At 40.0% G+C, this 23,781-nt stretch overlaps 1 protein-coding gene across 1 annotated transcript in view; it reads left to right on the top strand.

Annotated features, from left to right (window-relative positions):
• Nucleotides 1-980: 980 nt before the first annotated feature.
• The window catches only part of PTPN6 (Tyrosine-protein phosphatase non-receptor type 6), a 36,393-nt gene continuing 13,592 nt past the window's right edge, over nt 981-23,781 (top strand). Inside the window, exons 1-6 of the mRNA XM_051213639.1 lie at nt 981-1,316; nt 5,324-5,612; nt 10,522-10,685; nt 12,327-12,644; nt 20,792-21,074; nt 23,190-23,321. Of these exons, the coding sequence (XP_051073478.1) occupies nt 10,666-10,685; nt 12,327-12,644; nt 20,792-21,074; nt 23,190-23,321 (753 nt within the window). The 5' untranslated portion in view covers nt 981-1,316; nt 5,324-5,612; nt 10,522-10,665. The remainder of the gene's footprint in view (nt 1,317-5,323; nt 5,613-10,521; nt 10,686-12,326; nt 12,645-20,791; nt 21,075-23,189; nt 23,322-23,781) is intronic.

The following is a 23,781-nucleotide window of genomic DNA, read 5'->3' on the forward strand; positions in this document are numbered from 1 at the left end:
GGCTCATTTCATATCTAAAAAATCGACATTTTAAAGTCAGGGTTAACTTCACTTTATCTCAGGCTATGGAATGTCCTAGTGGGGTCCCCCAGGACTCAGTACTAGGGCCTCTTCTCTTCTTGACCTTCATAAATGATCTTCCACAACAGGTAACGTCAGAATTATTACTTTTTGCCGACGACGTGAAACTTTGGAGAGAGACACGCAACCAAGACGATATACAGGCACTTCAGGAGGATCTGACTCGACTTCAAAGTTGGGCAGATGACAGCGGACTTACATTTAACACTTCAAAGTGTAAAGTTGTCCATCTGAGACATGTCGCAGAGTACAGCCACAACCTAAGAAACTCCTCTCTAGTAGTATCCACAGTCGAAAAAGACTTAGGAGTACTGGCACCTTACGATTTGAAGTCTTACGCTAACTGTGACAAAAATGCCTTCCGAGCAAGCCTTGCACTGGTAACACTGAGGCACATTCTTGGCCAGTTTGACGGAAGAACCTTCCACATTATCTTTAACATTTCTATTCGTCCCCATTTAGGGTACGGAACCATAGTATTTCTTCCCTCACTCGATAAGGACACTTTGGAGCGTATCCGATGGCGAGCCACGAAACCAGTTCGGAGACTCAAATTCAAACCTTATGAAGAGCGCCTCCAATCAATTAACCTTCACCCATTAGGGCACAGGAGTCTTAGAGGTGACCTTCTGATGGCTTAACACCTCTGGACATCCCCTTCAACACCTACTTATGCTTTGTCTCAATACAAACCTAAGGGGTAACACCCGGAAACTGGAGATACAACATAGCAGAACGGACTGTAGAAACAATTTCTACTTCATAAGAGTTATTAAATACTGGAATTCCCTGCCGACTGAACTAGTCCAAACGACTTCCCAGGAGTTATTTATGAGGAAACTTGACCTATTCTTAAGGACTAAGGATAACATCTTACTATGATTTATCAATTTCCTTTCTTTTTTCCTCCATTATCACCAATATAACTAGGTTCCCGCCTGTGAACATTGGTGATTCACTGCTACTAGACACGGAAGCCTGTTAATCGAAAGCTTCTATTCCGTCCACAAGCATTTGAACCATTATGTAAAACGACTATTACACAATGTAACATCAGGAACTTCAACAACATAAAAAAAGAAGCAAAGAGAGAGCTGAAAGTGAGATACTTCATGCATTAGGTTCAACGAATACGACGGAGATGACAAGTTTTTCCGTCAATAAACCGATGTGATTGGACATCAAGAATTAAAATGTTAAATTCAAAATATTCGGTTGGAAGGATTCAGTGGCGGGTAGGTTTATTCGAGTTTTCCAAGTGCTAGATTTATTTCGAGCATGAGTTCTTTCCGATCATGCTGGATTTTTCTCGCCAGTATCTAACCTATTTTTCGGATTAACTGTTGTTTACATTAAGTTCTGCCAGTCACCTGAATGACCAAACCCCGTCATGATTCGTGTATTCACACATCTTGTCATTACTTGTTAAAACTAGGAAAATGTTAGATCGAATAATGGGGTTTACCAAATGGTCTATAGTTATGAGTAATTGTGGTGAGAAACGGCAACTCTAACTTGCTGCCGTTAGTTACCTTGGCTGACAGATCCATTCGGATAGTGATTATCATCAAGCCGGTTATCAGTACCTAGGCTTGCGGATCTCCACGTTCTAGAAAACATTTGGTACCGAGAGGCAAAATAAGTACAGGTATGTGAAGTCAAATGTAACTGATGTCTTATGTGTAATCAAGCTGACGCAGAATGTGTCTACTGTTTCACTTGCGAACCGGTCGTTTATTAAGTATTTTTACTACTGAATTTCATCTCGTTTTTTTTCAAGCTACCATATTGGTTTAGTCTTAGTAACCCTTTTATTTGCGTCTACTTATCTAGTAAGTGGTATTTTTCCTCGCTGAGTAAATTCTATTGTTTTGATCGTTTATTACGTATCAAGACTACTGTTTTCACTTTAATTGAATTCATTTCAGTTAAAGTATTCGACTAGAGTACCGTTTTTACCGTTCTACCGATTAGTTTTATCGTTGGTACTCTTGAGTACCTAATTTTCAACTGTATCTGTTAGTACTTTTGGTCCTAACAATCTACAGTTTTTCACTTTTTGGTCATTATTTTCTTTTGTTTTTGAGCATCATCGCATCTCGTTCCTTTTTGAAAAAAACTCCTTTTAAATGACCGGACAGTGTAAAAAAAAGCAGTTGCCAACGTCCGGGTTGTCGTTATCCCGTTGAAAGCGGCATGCAGTGCGACGAGTGCAAAGGCTGGTACCACGAAGTTTGCACGGATTTAACGCCTGCGGCTTTCAAACGGTTTAGTAAAAACGATTGAGTGTGGCTTTGTCAACAGTGCTGTTTGGATGCAAACAGCTTGCTAACCGAGTACATCTCATATGTAAATGCTGCAAAAAAGTTTTGGCAAGCGTGGTCGGGACAGTCAGTCAGTCAGTAACAACGTAGAACTTCGTACGTACGTACATCAGTTCGAGCAATATTTCGAAGACACCTATGATCAAATACTAGTAACCTACGAATATCCATCGAACAGTACTCGCTCCGTCGACACGCAAATTGGTGTGAAGCAAACTCAGGTGAGTTTAAAAACAGGTGACTCACAACGACCAAAGGAGGAAAAACAGTCTCCAAAGAGGTCTGTCTTAGCCAAAAACTCAAGAAAAGAAGTTTCTTCTGTCCTTCGTGTTCTAAATGGTATACAGCAGGAAACGCCTAGAAGCCGCAATTGGTTTCTAGCGGGAAACATAACCTGACCTCCCAAATCGTCGACGAACCTCCGGAATCCCACAGTATGTTTGACGCAACTGTTTGCCTCTCATAGCAACGTTGACGAATGGGTACAGGTTTAACGGAAGAAACAACATAACGATATAAAAGGGAATCCTGATTCCATAAAAGTAGTCGAGAAATCGAAGGCTGATCACAGTAACAGATCAGTTATTTTTCATAGAATCAAGGAGGGTGAAAGCTCTGAACCAAAAACTCGTTTTGAGCATGACATTGTGCTGATAAAACAGCTACTTAATCAACTCATGCCTCAAAATATCACCGGAGTCACCTTGCTAAAGGTGTACAGACTTGAAGCCTAATCAGTCAAAACTACTTAAAGTAGTATTCAAATCTTCGAATGAACGCGACTTAATTTTACAGAATGGACATAAATTAAAGGGTTCAGGAGTTTTTATCCGAAAGTACTTACCGTTGGCAGGCCGTGTTAAAAGACGGGAAGCCGAAAAAGAACTACAACTTAGGTTAGACGCTGGCGAAAAGGACGTTGCGAACCTCCATTACATGCCACCCCTAGGTAAAGGTGATCACGCAGTTTTAACTTTCGACTTCCATATGACTGTCAGTCACGAGCACGCGTTAGCTCAATCCAGACCTAACGTCTGGAAAGCAAACATACCAGATATCATTCACTGAGCATCGTTAGTAGATTAAACAATAGACCCAGAGTCCTCAATTGAAACGGCCTGGGACGCATTTCGAAATTCATACCTAAAGGTTACCACACCCCACATCCCTTGGACTATACCAAGGGGGCCGAGAAACTCACCACCATGGTTCAGTAAGGAGGTCCGCATCCTTCCCCGTAAGGGACGAAAGATGTGGGATAGATTTGAGTGACTGGGACTGACGAGACAAAATCTCAGTATCGAAAAGCTCGGAATACTTGTGCCTCGACCCTCCGTAAGTCTAGAGAGTTGTACGAAGAGAAAATTGTTTAGGAATCCATAGAATGTCCTTAACGCTTGTATTCCTATGTAAACCAAAGGACAAAGAGAAGAGGAAACATTCCTGCACTATGGGGAGACAGTACTGCCGCATCATTGGTGGAGGGCGACTTTGGTAAGACTCAAGTGTTCTCGAACTACTTTAGCAAAGTATACACCATAGAAGCACTCTTCCCGTCAGCGCATACAAACCTCCCCACACATACACTGGATAGCTTGATCATTAAAGAACTCGATGTCTTTGGTTTGCTAAATAAGCTGGACATAGGTAAATCCACGGGGCCCGATGAATTGCATCCTAGGCTACTGAAGGAACTATCTAAATTCTTTGAGAAACCTTTAAGTATATACTTTAATCTATCCATAAAGCAGGGTCGTTTACTAAAAGATTGGAAGAACGCCATAGTAAGTCCTGTCTTAAAAACAGGTACGAAACATAAACCTGAGAATTACCGACCCGTTAGCTTAACCAGTGTGGTTGTTAAAATCTTAGAAAAGATTATTCGGAAGGAGTTGTTTCAGTACCTCGATGAAAACCGGATACTTTCGGAGAAACAGCACGGTTTCAGAATAGGTTATTCTTGTCTCACTAACTTATTAGTGGCTGGTGAAATCTGGTTCCCACTTAGGGACCAAAATTTACCTGTAGACGTGACCTACATTGATTTCAGCAAAGCTTTTGACAAAGATTTGCACAACCAGTTGCTATGTAAGTTAATAAATGTTGGGTTTAGAGCCAATCTATTGATGTGGATAAAAGACTTCCTAGTTGGGCGCCAACAAGGAGTACGGGTGAACTCAAAGTTGTCTAGAAGGGAAACTGTGCTTAGTGGAGTGCCCCAGGGTACAGTTTTGGGGCCAGTGCTATTCCTCTTGTATGTAAATGACCTTCCTCGTCTCCTATCATCATCGGTCTTGCTATATGCTGACGATGTCAAGATATGGAGAACGATACGATGTAAGGATGATAGCTTAGAACTCCAAAATGACCTGAAGAAATTATCTGAATGGTCTCAAACCTGACAGTTGCTGATAAATACTTCCAAGTGTGTTGTAATGCTTATCGGTCATCAAGGTACAGATACATACACGATGAATAACACTGAGCTACCTGTTTTCCAGACACATGATGACTTAGGAGTCATCGTTAGCCAAGACTTAAAGACTACTGCACACTGCCGTGCAAAAGCCGCCGAAGGTTTTAGAACCTTATGGTCAATGCGTGAGGCCTTAAGTCACGACGATGCTAAAGGGTTTTTGTCTTTGTATGCAGTGTTCGTACGTCCTATACTTGAATACTTCACACAAGCGGCTGGCTCCTGATTAAAAAAGACAGTGAGCTTTCGGAGAAGGTTCAGCGAACTGCAACTAAACTGATTCCCGGAATAGTGAAGCTTCCGTATGATGCTCGACTGGCCAAGCTAAACGTATTCCCGATGTCATATCTAAGAATTAGAGGTGACTTGATTACGGTTTTCAAATAGCTCAGTGATAAATTTGCACCTGATATGCCCTCATTTTTCTTGTCTTCCAAAACAGAGAATTTACGAGGACACTCCAAAAAACTTCACAAGGCCAGGACAAATAACTTGTCAGCTGACTATCGACTTTCCCATCGAATCATCAATGAATGGAATTCATTACCTCAGGACGTGTTTGAGGCTCGATCCGTCGACTCTTTTAAAAGAAAGTTGGATCAACTGAGAGACCATCATCGCCAGGACTAACACAAGCCATCAAGCCTCTTGTCCTTTCCGAACTGAAACTGAAACTGAGGTGTCCCAGACTAATCGCTGTGGTAAACCCACCTGTCACTTTTCAGATAAGGGTGAGATTCGGTGGGACAGTTTAATTATGCTGTATCTTTTGTGTACTGGACACACCCCGGACAGCTACAATCAATCTTACAGTTTTGGGTCACGCTGGTTATACAAAATTTAGCAAAACATCTTGATACGTAAGGCCATGAGTCTAATGAAGACTGGAAACTCTTCAAGAATGAAAATTTTTTCTACAGAAAATACAGTTACGTTTTAAATACAGAATAGTTAATGGATTCAAAAAATTCATCAAGCGCCACCATCAACTCAGTCCCATATACAAACGATATCACTGTGGGAGACCAAACATAACTAATGATAACCTTACCGATGGACCAAACTTCGAACAATAATATCAAACTTTAAGAAGCGTTGCGGTACTATTAAGATCCAGAGGCAAGATTATGAAAGTATATCTGTAAGACTGCACAGTGATGATTTACGGTAGGGCCTGATCTCGAAAATTTGGAAAACTTCAGATACTTCAGAAAGTGAAGTTGATATGTGGGCTAAAGGGGCCTTTGAAAAAGCTGTTGGATAAAACAAAGTCTAACGTTCCGCTGGTCAGCAGACATTATTTTGAGTAGATTAATATCAAAGTCTACTAGACCATTTTTCAATCAGGTTATTTGTCTCATAAACTGAAACCCAGTTAGGGGCCCAAATGCTAGATTTGAATACGACCTAGGTCACATTCAGTTTTTAATATCGGAACCACTCCTCGAAACAGCATCAGGAGTCAGTATATATATGAGATTTACGGAGTTAGATAGAAAATAGATTCTGAAAATGGACAGTCGAGTAATCTTTTGTAGGTAATATGTCCTTCCACGGAGAAGCAAGACTCACCAAAAGCTTGCTCAAACTTCATGGATTAGGATTTTATGTTCGCACCAACTTCACTCTTGCTAATGTCGTTACCAGTTGCCTGCAGAAATTGAAATAACCAAACGCCGTCAAATCCCAGAAAAATCTAATTCTGAAGGGCTTTTGTATTATCGAGGTTTTGAGTCTAATAATCCTCAAACTATTACTAGTGATGGTCCAAAAATCTATTTAACAGAACTTACCGTTAAGCACATCAACACTCTCTGACCGCCGGAAGAAAATGCGAAGCTTTTTAATATTATAGGTTCCATAGAACCCGATATCACAGCTCTTTCTGATGTATGGCTGACAATAAAGCTTAGTGACAGTGAGGGCTGTAAATTTGGGGGTGTTGTTATTTACATGGAAAAAACCCATCCATATAAACTTTGCACATGATAACAACGTGTGAAGTAATGCGATGTAGGCTAAAATGTCAAGATATCGATTTGATTGTAGTATACCGTAGTCTTGATTTTGAGTCTGATGAACTCCTAACTAGGCTATAATCCCCAGAACACCCTGGTACGGCTGAGGGTGAGGAGAACCAACTCTTCCTCTCAAAATGCTCTCGCATGGCCAAGCGTATACGGCCACTGCCAGGGAAGTCCTACTCACTACCTTATCGAGGTGGCGGTGTTGTTTACGAGATTGAGGGGACGAAAAGCGAATGTCCGGCGATTTAAACGGGTTAGTGGATATGGAGGATCCATCTAGGGTAGTTGGAAAACGCTGATTCTAAACCAATGGTGTACATGGGCTCCAGGACCCTAAGGGGACAAATGGTATGTGAACCTATTGTTAGTCACCGGCTACCATGGGATGGCATCTCCTAACGTTTCTCCACTACCTGGTGGATCAGACTTTTAGGTCAAAGGCTCCAGGTGTGGCCTCCTAAGAAAACCACCTACTTCGATCTTTGCATTCGGGCAGTATCACAGCCCACACACAAATCAAGTGACGTGTGGCGCATATGTATTCGGTGCCCCTTTGTACCAATATTTATTTTTAAATAAATAAATAAATTTAGAAGCCTTATAGTAGGTGACGTCAATAAACTATCAACTAATTGAGTAAGTTTTGTGACGGAATCATTGACCTTTGATAGTAATTAAACAGACCGTCAGAACCATAAGTCGTGCTCAAAAGCAATGAATTGGATGTGTTTGGTGGTTTACGTGGTCTAATAATTTATGATGCGTCGCGTTGCCTTCAAACAGTTCATCCTCGCTATGAGAATGCAGTCATTTCTGATATGTGTGTTCGGGTTCGTAAATTCTTTTATAAATGACTTAAGTTCTTATGATGTCTCTGTACAGATGACAGGATGACTTGTTGAAACAATAGTTTGTAAACGAAATTCACGACCATTTCACGAGGCAGGTACCTATTATTCACCACATCATCGAAGACGGTTTTAGATTGAGAGCTTACTTTGATCAAAAGAAGAGAAGGGAAATTCATACTAAGACGTGTTGCGTATAAAAGCTGCATAAGTAGTGTGATTTCGCTCTTTACTCGAACACTACTAGTCAAGTCAGAGCTTATGGCGAACTGTCATCTACTTTTGCAACCCCAGGTGGTGTCCTTCAAGGCTGTCCACTTTCTCCATTTCTGTTTAACTTCATCATAGACCTACTGATGGAAATAACGCTTTCATCGACTGAATTTTCGGGTATTGATCTCCTACCAGGAGGTCCACTTATCGACTTAGAATACGCAGATGACATAGTCCTGTTTGGTGAAGACGCTGACAAAATGCAGAGTCTTTTGGTAACACTAAGCAACAATGCCAGAATGTTTGGAATGCGCTTCTCTCTGTCGAAATGCAAGTTGTTGCTTCAGGACTGGTCTGCGTCAACACTTGAACTAAGGATAGGGAGTGAAGTAGTCGGACGCGTCGACAACTTCACTTATCTTGGAAGTCTGATCAGCCCTAATGGGTTGGTATCGGACGAAATCTCAGCACGGATTCGAAAAGCTCGTTTGGCTTTTGCCAACTTACGTCACCTATGGCGAATGTGAGATATCCGTCTATCACTTAAGGGACGAGTATACTGCGCGGCAGTCCGCTCTGTTTTACTTTACGGCAGCGAAACATGGCCTTTAAGAGTAGAAGACACCCGTAAGTAACTAGTATTTGACCACAGATGCCTTAGAAATATTGCTGGTGTCTGCTGGGATCACCGGGTAAGTAATAGTGAGGTTAGACGCAGGGTATTAGGGAATGATGGTAAATCAGTTGATGAGGTTATGAATCTTCATCGACTGAGATGGTTGGGCCACGTGTTACGTATGCCTGAACACCGATTACCACGTCGTGCAATGCTAACGGGTGTTAGAGATGGTTGGAAGAAAATTGGGGGCGGCCAAACCAAAACGTGGCATCAGTGCTTGAAGACACTAACCTCTCGTCTGAGCCATGTTAGTAGATGCAGACTACTTGGTTGGGGTCCGCGTGACTTTCGTAACCGATGGTTGGAGACTCTTGGTGACATGGCTCAGAATCTATCACAGTGGCGTAGGTGTATATACTCCCTGTCTTCCCTTAAACTAAGAGATTAAAATCACTTCATATCTTTCTTTCTACGAACTAATTCTTTCTTCCTGTACTGTATCCTTATATGCAATCTTTCTGTTATATATTACTACCTTTGACCTAACCACTGCTATGAATCCGGTGTTCATCTTGCTGTGCTAATGCGGTATGGCAACCTGGACCGATGCATATATTTGCCTGGTCCTACGTTGTAGCTGACTGACTCCGTTCAAATTATATTCGCTTCATGTTGGCATAAAAACATGTTTTTTATTTGGAGTTATGTGATCCCTGAATATAGGTATCAACTACAAGCTGTTCTTCAGATGAATGGTAGTTAGCATTACCTTTTAAGGTTTTCGGAGTCGCTGTCTGGATCTCGATTGGTCCTAAAGCATAGTAGTTGCATCCATAATTGATTTTTAAAAATCGTTGTACTTTGAATAATATGAGAGTATGGAAATTCTGTAGATCCATTTAGTTGTGATATCCTGAAAGTTTTGCAGCAGTTGACAGTCTTTGGTAAAACAACTCTAATCCGAGTAAGTGATAAATCTGATTCGGTTCGTGTTGCTACACCTCTCAACGAAGGAAAGAAAAAAAATACTGCTATACCAATTAAAGATAATTTTATCTGCAATGGAAATGCAACACAAGGAACGCAGTCGAAAAGGAGCAAGTGAGATTAAAGAAAGGAAAGGAGAAAAATGAAGAATAAATGCAATTGCACTGTTGCGTTAGATTTTGTGTTATGTCAACCGATATCTTCGTTTACGGGTTACGACTATCGCTCATGCTTTAACCAGGAGGTCTGTACATCTCAGCATGGCTTAGATTAGAAATCAATGACTTCATGTTTTGGCGCCATGTCACAACTCATCAAGTACTTCTGGATAGTCTGAATGGGTGATTGATGTTAGACCCCCATTAGTACTAACGTCGAAAAGGCTATAACTGGCTTAAAACAGAATTGTTTAAATCACTGATTATCCCAGTCTATAAGAATGAATAGGAATTAGTTCGTGTTTGATATCCTGGTATCGATGATCACCCGGTACTTTACTTTGGCTCGTAAATAACAAAGTCAAGAAGATAAGGTTCGCTTTAGATTTAGATGTGGATGAACTGTTTAAACATCCACTCTCCATCAAGTCTTAGGACGGAAGCATACTTATCGACGCCCAAATAAGGTTGCAATTTTTGACCGAAGGGCTGTATTTGACTTCAATCAAACACAAGAATACTGTAATCTTTGACGTGTAAACAAACATACTGAAAGTCGAGGAATTACTGAGGATAAATACTTTTCTTTTTAAGGTTTTGGCATTGTACTGGTGCGTTTCCTCTCTTCACTGTCCTTGAGTAACAGAGTTTTCAAAAACAAGACATACTGTCACGCGTTCAGAATTCTATCCATTTTGTTTTTCTTTTATCTTTTACAACTTTTCCTAATTGATCTCACTACTAAGTATATGTTATAAATTCTGTGCTCACATTTTCCTTCTTTTCAGATATCCTGCAGATAGTCGACTGCCACCGCGAAACTACTACTTTTCTACATGTCTCTATTATAACGTTCTTAAAGACCAACCTCAAATTTACTAACTACCGAGATTTTCAGTCGTTTTACTTTCAGCCAAATACAACAAAGATCTATGAGGCAGATTGGTGGAAGGTGAGTTAATCACGCTTTACGAAGTCGCGGTGTGCATTTACTTACAATTTTTTTTATATTTCAGATCAGTAGTATGTCGGATTTTTATTGAGGGAACAAACCGTGATTCGTTTCGAGAAACTATCAAGATAAATAGATATATCACTTAAATAACTGTTTTGCAGTTCCTAATTTTTTAACATTTTCTTGAAACAGTACACTGTCATTGATTTGCTGCTCGCTATCATCCTGTAAATTTTTTATCAGTTTACGTTTAGGTTTTTTATAATATCAAGTAGTGTTTGGAAATTTCCTTCGAGATGTAGTGAAGTGAATTAGTTGCTAAAACATTCAACTTTAAATCACTGAGTTACATTTTTAGATAACCGCATGGTATCAATAACGCCTGCGAAAATAGTGTAGATCGAAGTTAGTTGCGAGATCTTATACTTGATTACTGTGTGCGTAATTCTGAGCTCGCCGTAAGGTCACAATTATCTTAAGTATCTTTAATATTTGCTTCTCAGTTTATAATTCTAAAGTTAACACAAAAGGTTAATATAATTTTCAAATATGCTCAATTAATTTATAGCTACTGAAGTGCCTTGACGTAAAACATCCCCGGCACCAGTCTCTAATGTGTCAGAATTTGCTACTAATTTAGCTTGATTTTAAGAAAAACGACAAATATGACAACTGAGCTTTTTAAATGTATTTTATGAATTAAAGATAACTGAACGAAATTGTAAATGGGAATTCCTTTTGATTGCTGGATTTTCTCCCTAATAGGTCTAATGTTTTAAATGAACACGGTGAATCGTCGATAAAGATTAAATGGGTCTCAACTGTAGAGTACAAAAACATGTGGTATATATCTTGGTCTGTCATTCATTATACTATTCTATAATCACTAGATTAACAGTAGTGAAGGCTTAGAGCTCACCACATTAATTTTTAACAGTAACACATGAATTTACTGTATGTAGACGAATTAGTATCTCTTGTTAGGTACTTCATGCCCCCAAATGCCCTGATACGGCCGAGAGTGGGGAGAATCCGCTCTCCCTCTCGAAATGCTCTCACATGGCCACGCGTATATAGCCTCTGCCAGGGAAGTCCTACTCACTGGCTTCTCGTGGCGGAGGTGTTGTTTACGAAAATGAGAGGACGAAAAGCGAATGTCCGGCGCTATAACCGGATTCCAAACCAATGGTGCACATGGGCTCCAGTATCCTGCGGGAACAAATGGCGTATGAACCAATTGTTGGTCACCGGCTACCATGGGATTGCATCTCCTCACGATGCTCCACTGCCTTGTGGATCAGACCTTCAGGTCGAAGGCTCGTGGAGTGGCCCCCGAAGAAAACCACGTGCTTCGGTTTGGGCACCCAGGCACTATCACAGCCCTCACACATATCGAATGAGATTTGTGTGGCGCATATGTATTTGGTGCCTCCTTTACCAATGTTTGTATTCAAATAAATAAATAAATAAGGTACTTCATAGTAAGGCACTATAGCATATTTATGTATACATGTCTGGCAAACATGTCCTAATCACTTTCCGTAAATTTATAATACATTCATAATGTATGGTCATTCCATTCATGCGTAGTATTTTAGTAACGAATTTCTTTGTTGAATTTATTCTCTAATTTTCCAGATGGTTTCACCATAACTTAACTGGTTTGGAAGCTGAAAAACTGTTGACTTTAAAAGGTGTCAGTGGCAGTTTTCTTGCTCGTCCAAGTCACAGTACCCCAGGAAGCTTCACACTTTCAGTTCGTCGTGGCGATGAAGTTACACATATTCGCATACAAAATACTGAAGAATTTTTAGATCTATATGGTGGAGAAAAGTTTGCTACTTTGTCAGAATTGGTTACATACTACATGGAGAATGAGGGACAACTCAGAGAAAAAAATGGTGATCTTATTGAGCTGAAATATCCTCTCATTTCGGAAGATCCGACAACTGAGCGGTAAGTGACATAAAACAGTGTAATTTATCACCTATAAATTTAAGTATTAATGGAGCGTCACAAGCACTCGTTTTAAGGTGAGAATTCTCCTTAGCTTTGAATTTCCATTAAGTGAATGAAACGTAAACGCCAAGATTTTTGATAAATTGGATCCCATACACGTTGTAATATCCATTTTGTTATTTAGAATGCATGGCCCCCAAATGCCCTGGTACGGTCGAGAGTGGAGAGTCCTCTCCCTCTCGAAATGCTCTTACGTGGCCACGCGTATATAGCCTCTGCCAGGGAAGTTTTACTCACTGCCTTCTCGCGGCGGGAGCGTTGTCTATGAAATTGAGAGGAAGAAAAGCGAATGTCCGGCGCTTTAATCGGGTTGGTGGACATGGAGAGTCCACCTGGGGGAGTTGGAAATCCCTGATTCCAAACCAATGGTGCACATGGACTCCAGTATCCTGAGTGGACAAATGGTGTATGAACCAATCTTTGGTCACAGGCTGCCATGGGACTGAATCTCCTTACGATGCTCCACTGTTTTGTGGATCAGACCATGTCGAACGCTCCGAGCGTGGCCCCCTAAAGAAACCACCTACTTCGGTTTGGGCACCCGGGCAGTATCATAGCCCTCACACAAATCTAATGTAATTTGTGTGGCGCATATGTATTTGGTGCCTCCTTTACCAATGTCTGTGTTCAAATAAATTAATTAATTAAACGAGTGTAAGTAAATGTCCAACAGATAATTCTTCAGTAATGTATGCAAAATTTCGATTTTCACAGTTGAAATTGCGTGTCGATCTAAGCTAGACCACCATTGAAAACGTGTAAGCACTGGGAGGTCATTTTGTTATAGTATAGGACTCCTCAGAAGTTTTCACCCACGACGGCGTACGCGGGTCTCGAACCCCAGGACATTCGGTCTCTCGCGCGAACGCCTAACCTCTAGACCACTGAGCCGACATCCAACATTGTTAATGTCTAACTTCGATATATGGTCTTGCGCAACCTTTCATCAATTATCTAAGGTGGATAACCATTTCACACTTGACACGCATTGGACTCCACTGATCACGGCTTCTAACTAGAACTCCAAGAATTACATCTTAAAGCTAGTCAACAGTGAGCATATGATTGTCATCAGTATGGGGATTCTAAGGGGCTCAAACTAGGAAGAAACGGCTTTCTGGTGCTTCCAGATTTCATTGGTGGTTTAGACTAGAACAACTTGTGACTTCAACTGTGGAAATACTACAATCGCCACAAAGCCCATACTGATAAATAATTTTAGTTGTTGAAAACTCACCATGTGCTTCAACCTCAGGACTCAGGTTTATCTTATTGTCCTAAATAATCATTATGAATCGACTTAAATACACTCTTTGTTGTATTGCTTAATGAGGGAGCTGTTATTTGGTTGTTTGACAATCCCCCCTCTTTAACCTAACAATATTAAAGTAGTCACATTAATACTACTCTGATATTACAAGTTCATAGACTAATAGATGGTTGCTGAGTTCAGCACATTATTTGTTCTCTGTTTTAAACATGACTGACTGATCACTGGTTTCTTGACTAAATATTTCATCCTTCTGGTTAATCAAGATGTCCATCTCCTATTGGTTTTCACTTTGAACTGTTAACAAGTGTCACAGACCATACCGAAGTGACGTTGCATTGGGTTTTTTATCTCGGTTGTAAGACTGATAGCCTTCAACACGTGGATTACTCTTCACCTAAAATATAGAACAAAATTAAAATCACAATCCATGAATCGTAAAACTTTCCAAAACCAAAATCAGCAACCTTGTTTACAAACACGGAGACAAAGGTAATGATTTGTAACTGAAACCAAAAGCCACCACAGGACAGACTGGATACCGAACTTCAACAGACCTACAAATACTTTGTGTAAGATGCAAAGATTGTAAACATTGTCAACGACGAACCAACAAACACAGAGCTATAGTCAGTGTTGTAACCTTGATAAATAATCGACTTCAAATAGAAAAACAGGAAAGAAACGTTAATATAATAGTATTCAAGATCGGTTTAGAGCGTATTCACTTGGATACTAACAGACGTGACATAAAATATACGTTAGGAATATCTTTTCGAACCACAGAGTAGACATCCAATAATCACGACAACTTTGAAGTTCGTGAGACAAAAATGTAGTGAGTAATGCTCATTAAGCGTTCTATTCATTGACACAGTCTGAACCCATAATATGGAAAACCTCTAAGTTAGTTATTGCTTGCAAACGAAAATATGGTGTCCAATGGGTTCCGAGGTTGCGTTTTGTTATTCCATCATCATATATTGTACAACGAGCGTTGTGAAGAATAACTGATCGTGTGTCTTTATTATTATTATTATTATTATTATTATTATTGGCTTTATTCAATATTATATTTTTGGTACAATATAGAATTCTCAGCGTAAAGTATTTCAACAAGTTTCCGTTTCTTTCTTCTTCGTCGGTCCTGGCGATAAATATTGAGTGATCGCCAGTTAGATGTTAGCAGTTCACTAAATGAACATCTGAATAATGTGCATTCTTTCCGTTGTATATTGCCAGCAACCACATTGTCTCTTATTGAGTTTTTTGTAACTTTGACAACGAAAGGTTGTACACTTTTCAGAAACGCAACAGAATAGGTTGTGCGATTAATAAACATAATGATATATTAAAACAAACAAAAATAGATAACTTGTTGAAATATCTAGATGGCAGGAACAGGTAGCCCAGATGATCAAGCAGGCCACCGAATTCACGCATTTCACTATTCTCTTTCGGATCAGTGACCACAATAACATCGATTATCTCTAGGATTATCACCTAAAGTGATGCTAAAACGCATCTGACAAATGTCGGTTGCGAATTGAAGTTTAAATACTGAATGTTGAATGGGTTACGTTTTCGTCGAATTTCAGTGGAGTACGTCTTAGGTAACTAAAGACAACGGCTTACTTCCAAGTTACTCTGACCAAAAATCGCAATTTAGTAATATGTTGACCTGGAGTGATTTAACCTATTCCAAACACTAAGTGTCCACTTTCGCTATCTCATTTTTAGGAAAATATCTCGACTAATTAAAGGCGGTGAATAAGACTTTCTCACTTGAATCGAAGAATATGTATTTTTATGAGGGCATTTCGAGGGAGATAACATTTTCATCACTGCACGCACGTGTGTTTGAATCCTTTGTGCAAATAGTCTGACTCATATCTTAAATTAGAATTCATTTTGTATATTTTCAAGTGAGCTAAACGTTTTATGAAAGCTGCAAAGGACTGGCTTGTGTTGGTCCTTCACGACCCCTTGGTTGGGGTCCGAGAGATGGTGCTACACAATGGCTAGAGACCTTATCATATATGGTTCAGAATAGAAGCCAGTGGCGATCCTGTTGTAACCTTCTTTTACTTTCTTCATAAAAAGTGGTTGTGTCTCCTTTAACTGAAAGATTTCTTCTGATTGTACCTTTCCGTTCTCCCATTATTACAATTATTATTACTACACTACCTTGCACCAATCTCTTCGTTATTGTTTTTTTTACACTCCTTACCTTTTTTCTCTTCGAATTCTCATTGTTTTGTGTGGCGCATATATCCCGACCGAAGCTGCTACCTTGACGCGGTGGTCGGGCTTGCCTATCGTGATGACCCAACCGAGCTATATTGGCTGATACATATGTTCCTGTAGGTTCTACCATGCCAGGCAGGTCGATTGGTGAACGGTAAGACTAAAAGCAGCAACTCAAGGTTTGAGGGCGAAGTCGTACTGCTGACTGTAGAGAGGTGTGACAGCAGTAAGGTGTTTCCCTCGGACAACCAGCATGACAGCGATGCTGCCTTCCCACAAGGAGGGGTGGGGTTAGAAAAGGTCGACCCTAAAAATGTCACACCTCACCTTACCTCACGGATTTCCGTCTCCGGCGGTAAGGCCCTTTGAAGAGCGGAGCTAACACGTCAAAAACCTCCCACGAAAAGGCCGTGCGCGACCGGCCTCAAGCAGTTGTCCCTTGGGCACTGCGGTCACGCTCTCAGGTCACTGAGACCGCCTCTAATCCAATTTCCTTTTCAGGTACCTCCAGAAGAACCCTTCCACGGTGTGGGCAGCCGGGAAGTGACATCAGCCCTCATACCCGTAACAGCACACGAGACCAAGTTGGTCACATTCAAATCCTTCCTACACCTCCTAATACCTCTCTTATCTCCATGACTAACCCTCCTCACGTCTCTTTATCACCTCGCACCGCTAGGGCAAACGATTCGAGTACGTGGAACGCTATTCCTGGTCTCCTGAAACCACGCTCTAAACTACACGTAGGAGCTTTTAACGTCCGAACACTTTGCCAAACAGGACAACAGGCTTCCTTAGCTAGGACTTTAGAATCTCGCGCCATCGATGTGTGCTGCGTCTCCGAAACGCGCATACAAGATCCGAGTAGCGTCACTCACTTGACCTCACCATGCCAAAATAAAGAACCGACTCGATTCACACTTCGTGTATCTGAAAGCCCTGATTCTGCTTCCCGTGGTCTCGCCGGCGTAGGTATAGCATTGAGTCCCAGAGCAGAACTAGCTCTCTTAGACTGGATCCCAGTAGACAGCCGCTTGTGCGCTGTCCGACTGAACGGAACAGTAAGAATCCGGAAAGATAGGGACACTCGTCGTTGCCTCTTCGTCGTCTCTGCCTATTCTCCCACTGACTGCAGCTCAGATGATGTAAAAGATGAGTTTTACAGAAAGCTTTCCGACCTTCTCCGAAAAGCTAGGCGCTCTGATGTAGTAATAGTGGCCGGTGACTTTAATGCTCAAGTAGGTAAACTAAGCGATAGGGAAAGACACCTAGGTGGATCTTATGGTGTCGTGGCTCAAAGAACAGATAATGGCGACCGTCTGTTGCAGCTATGCTCAGATAACCGCCTTTTCCTTGCAATACTAACTTTAAGCATAAGGAAAAACATCTTTTAACATGGCGACCCCCTAATTTGTCCCAACGTTGGACCCAAATAGATCACATCTCTATCAGCCACCGATGGAGGGGCTCGATAGAAGACTGTCGCTCATTCTGGAGCACATGCTTAGATTCACACCATGCTCTAGTGCGAGCGCGTATTTGCTTGCGTCTTACTGGACGTAGGAAAGACGATACAAGGAAACCTCTTAGGGGCCTACTTAATGATAGTCAAGCTAAGAGTATATTTCAGGAACAACTAGGAAAACAGTTAGGCAGCCATGTATGTGATGCCCACCCCGAGGTAGCATGGAATGATATCCGAAAAGCTGTGGAAACAGCAGTGATATCTGCTAGTAAGGTTAGGGAGCAACACTGGATCTCAGCAGCATCTATCGCACTGACAGATGCTCGGAAACTCATTCCACCTGGCTCTGAACATAATGAAGAGCGGAGTCAGCTTAAGCGCAAGCTGACAAGAAGTCTACGCAATGATCGCGAACAGTGGTGGGTAGCGAAAGCAAGAGAGATGGAAAAGGCAGCGGCAATAGGTAATAGCAGACAATTGTTCAGACTCGTTAAGGAAACCGGCATTAGGAACCCGACCGTTAGCGAAACAATTTCAGAGAAAGATGGACATATTATTCATTCTCAATCCAGGAGATTGGATCGATGGGCAGAACACTTTAGGGATCAGTTCAACTGACCTTCAACCACACTTCGGTTTCCCACGATCTCCAGTCAACCTGAATGGCAAGTTAATGTAGGTCCTCCGTCCCTTTACGAAGCTGAAAAAGCCATAGGAAATCTGAAGCGAGGGAGAGTAACAGGCCCTGACAGGTTTACTCCTGAGATTTTTAAGGATGGTAGTCCAGTATTATCAATGAGATTAACCGAGGTCTTAGGTAGAATTTTGGAACTGGACGTAATCCCATCTGACTGGTCTCAATCACTGATTGTGCCAGTCTATAAGAAAGGACAAAAGTCCTCTTGTGACAATCACAGAGGAATCAGTTTGACTAATATACTGTCTAAAATATTAGCTTCAATGATACTTCGACGCCTAACTAAAGCTCGTGAAGAGCAGATTAGAGAAAACCAGGCCGGTTTTCGACCTGGACGTGGTTGTATAGATCAGATATTCACACTACGTCAGGTTCTAGAACACAGACACACGTTCAGACGCTCCACAATGGTAGTATTTCTCGACCTTAAGGCGGCATTCGACTCTGTTGATCGTGAGGTTCTATGGCAGTGTTTGTCACTGAAGGGAGTACCAAAGAAGTACATTAACCTTATAAAGGCTCTCTACTCGAACACAACTGGTCGAGTGAGAGCTTATGGCCATCAGAATTGATTACCTCAAGTGGTGTTTGTCAGAGCTGTCCACTCTCCCCATTCTTGTTCAAGTTTGTCATTGACGTACTTTTAGAGATAACACTCTCCTCATCTAAATTTACAGGGGTTGAACTTCTACCGGGAGGTTCACTTGTTGACTTAGAATATGCTGATGACATAGTTTTATTTGGTGAAGACGCTGACAAAATGCAGAGTCTTCTGACCACTCTCAGCAACAATGCAAGCATGTTCGGGATGCGATTCTCTCCCTCGAAATGCAAAATGTTGCTTCAGGATTGGGTTACATCGACACCCGAACTAGTGATAGGGAGTGAAGTAGTTGAGTGTGTCGACCGCTTCACTTATCTTGGAAGTCTCATCAGCCCTTGTGGTCTGGTGTGTGACGAAATCTCAGCACGGATACAGAAGGCTCGACTAGCTTTTGCCAACTTGCGTCATTTATGGCGTAGGCGAGACATCCGTCTATCAATCAAAGGACGTGTTTACTGCACAGCAGTTCGTCCCGTCCTAATTTATGGCAGTGAAACATGGCCGGTAAGAGTAGAGGATATTCGTAGGTTACTAGTATTCGATCATAGGTGTCTTCGAAACATTGCTCGTATATACTGGGACTATCGAGTAAGTAACGCAGTTGTTAGGAAACGGGTACTAGGTAAGGATGGCAAATCAATTGATGACGTAGTGAAACTTCATCAGTTGAGATGGCTGGGACACGTGTTACGTATGCCCAACGACCGACTGCCTCGACGTGAGATGTTTTATGGTGTGGTAGTAGATTGGAAAAAAACCAGGGGCGGCCAGACCAAAACATGGCACAAGTCCATGAAGTCACTGACAAGTGGACTGAGTCATGTAGGTAGGTGTAGACTACCTGGTTGGGGACCACGAGATGATAGCAACCGATGGTTAGAGACCCTGAATGACATGGCTCAAAATCGTTTGCAATGGCGCAGGTGCATCCACTCTTTGTGTTCTCCCAGATTCTAATCTTCTGAATTCTTCATGTCCCTTTTTTCCTCTTTCCAAATTTATTTCATTGGATTATACTCTTTAAATAACATCTCCAAACGCTAATCTTCACTATTACTGCTTATACTCTTATTAGCTCTACCACTACGGGATTTGAATCGACAACTGCATCTCTGTGCTAATGTGGTGTGGCAACTCGAACTGATGTACGTACGTACGAAGTTCTACGTTGTTACTGACTGACTGGCGCATATATATTGGCGCTCTCTTGTACCAATATTTATGTGTTCAAGTAAATAAATAAACGCTTTATAACTGTTATGTTTTATTTGCTTTTGGTAGTTCTCTTCTAGTACATGGTAAAACTGAATAGCATTTGCAATTGATATCCTATACCAATCAGAACGAAATATATATAAAGAAACAGTATGACTACTTCTAAACACCTTGCCATCACTCTGCCTAATGGTCTTTAGTTTGCGAATGTTCCCGAAGTCTCTATCATAAGTTTATCAGTTTCACAGCATGGAATGGACTGATCTACATACGTTTTACTCCAGCCAATATATAACTGTAACTAATAGTCCATGGCTTCTCTGTTTTCTAGAATTCGCTTACCTTGGTCTCACATAAATCTGAGAATTCAAGGTCTGCAATTCGACGTAGTAAATCAGATACATGCAATATACCATTCCCAAAATATTTACTTGGTAACAAATATGAAATCATTAAATATTATTTTTGTATTTTTATATCAGTAGTTATTGGATAGTTTTTATTTTTTAAAATACCGATTTTTCCACATGGTTGTTTGTTTCTAGGTACAGTGTACAAATATTTTAATAGTTTTACTTTTTTACAGTTGGTTTCATGGAAAAATCACCGGGAAAGAAGCTGAAAAGATGCTATTAGAACGAGGCAAACCTGATTGTTTTCTGGTTCGTGAATCTGTTCACCGACCAGGGTCTTATGTCCTGTCAGTTCTAACAGGTGAACAAGTAGCACATATTATGATTCATGGGAAGCCGAATGGAATGTATGATGTTGGAGGAGGGCACCAGTTTTCTTCATTAAAGGAATTAATAGACTTCTACACAAATACTCCCATGGTCGAAAAAAATGGAGGCTTAGTGTCACTAAAACAGGTAAATCAAAAGTTGATATATTCCCCTAAAAAATCTATGGCTAGTCAGACGTAATCAACATGTGGCTTGACACAAATTTACATCAACCTGGTCGCAAAACAACAACTAGAAGAGGTAAAATTAAGAAAATAATTTTTGGAAGGACCTGAGATAATACTGGTCACAATTGTGGTGGACAAGATTAGATATTCGAGAATACAGCTTTAAAATAAGAGATGAATTTCATGAATATAAGTGCGGAATTACGTTGAAACTCAAAATCTAGATAAAAGTAATGAATGAGTTCATTTACTCCACTGTAATCGGCTCTCAGTCATATCACCCAACATCTCCAAGCTATGATCTATTATCTCATAGATTCCAAGTAGGTAGTCTACACCTACCAATACATCTTAGTCCAGCATAAATCTTTGTGAATAGGTAGTTCATTTCATCGTCTAGAGTTCTTTCACTTCATTCACTGGTTTCTAAACACTACATTGTCTCTGCAAAATTGAAGCAGAATTCACAACTTATCAAGACTATGGATTATCCCATCTGTTTCATACTTTTTTAAAGTGTGGTGAATTGAATATCAAGCCGTTTTAATGTACGATTCATTCATCTGTGTAAAAGACCGATGACCTAAATTTCTTTATCTTTTGTCATGATTGTTTTTAACGCTATTCCATATTTGGAATATCGAACTTTAGGGATTGGATATAAAAATTGAACTTTAAACAGTGAAAACGAGTCATTTAAGCTATGTGTTGCGCACAGAAAGCCATCGTCTAATATGTAGTTCTTTCTGGTTACAAACATATAGTGGGGTAGGCCCAACGATAACTAAAGTATGTCAGTCAGCCCACTAGGTCGCTTACTACTTTTCGGTTGCGTGAGGTATAAATCAGTTCAGTAACTAACAGAACTCTATTGTTGTTCTATAACAAGGTAGACATTAAACTGTCATTGTTTGTTGTTATATGACTAGAGTTATTTTTTCTCTGCTGCTCTTAGGATTAAAGAAACAGTTATAATAAGATTATTAATAGTTGTTTTGTCGTGACACTGTAGAATGAATGTCACATAAATACCCAGAATTTATCTTATTTATTACTACTTGCCACCTAATACATTTATATGAGCCAGCTATTTTAAAGGTACAGAGAGCTATAGAAAAGTTTATTTCCAGCTATTTATCATAATCCATCGTTCTAATTGACTAGTTTTAAGCTATTATTAAGAGCCACAATATGTTTTTATTCTTATCATGAAAGCTGCAACTAAATTTATTATGTCTTATTTCTGGTTTGTTGTATAACTACAATAATTCGCCGGATTTGAATACTTAGGATCCCGTCAGACATATGTATGTAGCGAACGAACACTCAGGTGGGAAAACCGATCTATTATTTATTGCAAAATTATAGAGTACTTTCACAAAATATGAAAACGACACATTAAATAAATAATTTGCACATCTTCCATCAGTTGTCCTTTACATGCTTCATGATTCTTTCGATTCAGTTGTTATTAAAATTACTTTCTGTTTTCGTAAATTGAATCTTCTCAATCTTCTACTGGGATGCTTTCCACTTTCGATTAGTGCTACATACTACTTATATCTATCAACATGAGTAGTATACACCACATCATAACTGGTTGCTTTTATTGAGTTTTTCCTTGATCTTAATTAATTTCTAAAATAAGGTGAAAGTTGTACTGATATTTTCTAATGTTAAATAAATGCACAAATATAACTATCTCGGATTTTTACTTAAACGAAGCTTTCCATAAAAATTTGGTTTGATTATTAATCTAACACTGTAATTACTTTCACATTAAAATAAAGGCTGTGAGGTGGATATTTTATTTTAGATTGCATAGTTTCATCGTAGTAACCACACAAGACAAACGGATTTGTGGTTTTTATGTATATATTTAAGGCATCGAGTTGTATCTCTAATTTTTCTTCAAGAATAAAAATAATATAATGGATACTGATTTGTAGATGGGGCTTTTACAAAACTTTTATTTACTTATGTACTTTTTTTGATGTGTGCACGAATGTTACAACTCTTACAACGTACTGTTCATTCAAATATCCGTAATAATTCTTTTTTTTTTCTCAATTAGCCTTTCAACGCTACTCGATTTAACGTTTCTACCATTGATCAGCGTATGCATCAGTTGGAACAAGAAAGTGGTCATGGTTCCGGGTTAGCTGGATTTTTAGAGGAATTTGAAGAGTTGCATCAGGAAGCTCATGTAATTTTATTTTTTGTATCTTGAAATTTTACACCGATTGACTTACTATGTGCTTGTTCTGGGCTATCACAATAAATCATCAAATTTCCATAGGTTTCATAGAAAACAATGTGTAGCTTTTTGTTAATTTCGAAGGTTCATTTCTAAAGAGTCTTACAACAGGTTCATTTCCTGCAAGAATACCCTACCAACATTTTAGATTGCATTTATAATCCTTTTCGATGAATAGTTACATATTATAACAACAGTTTTCGCGATTTTGAATTTTTCTATTGTCCAGGTCAGAGATGTTTCTTCGAATGCCGTCTAACTTTACATTCAGTTATGTAATGGGGAATGGAATGCAATGCAATTTGATCTAGTGTTCAAACTATTTGGTTGCCTTAATTATAGATTACTAACTATTTATCGAATTTCGAAACACGGCAAAGCTGAACGACAACTTCTGAATATCTTTAGC

The sequence above is a fragment of the Schistosoma haematobium genome, chromosome 1 (assembly GCF_000699445.3).
Source record: "Schistosoma haematobium chromosome 1, whole genome shotgun sequence".
Taxonomy (NCBI): domain Eukaryota; kingdom Metazoa; phylum Platyhelminthes; class Trematoda; order Strigeidida; family Schistosomatidae; genus Schistosoma; species Schistosoma haematobium.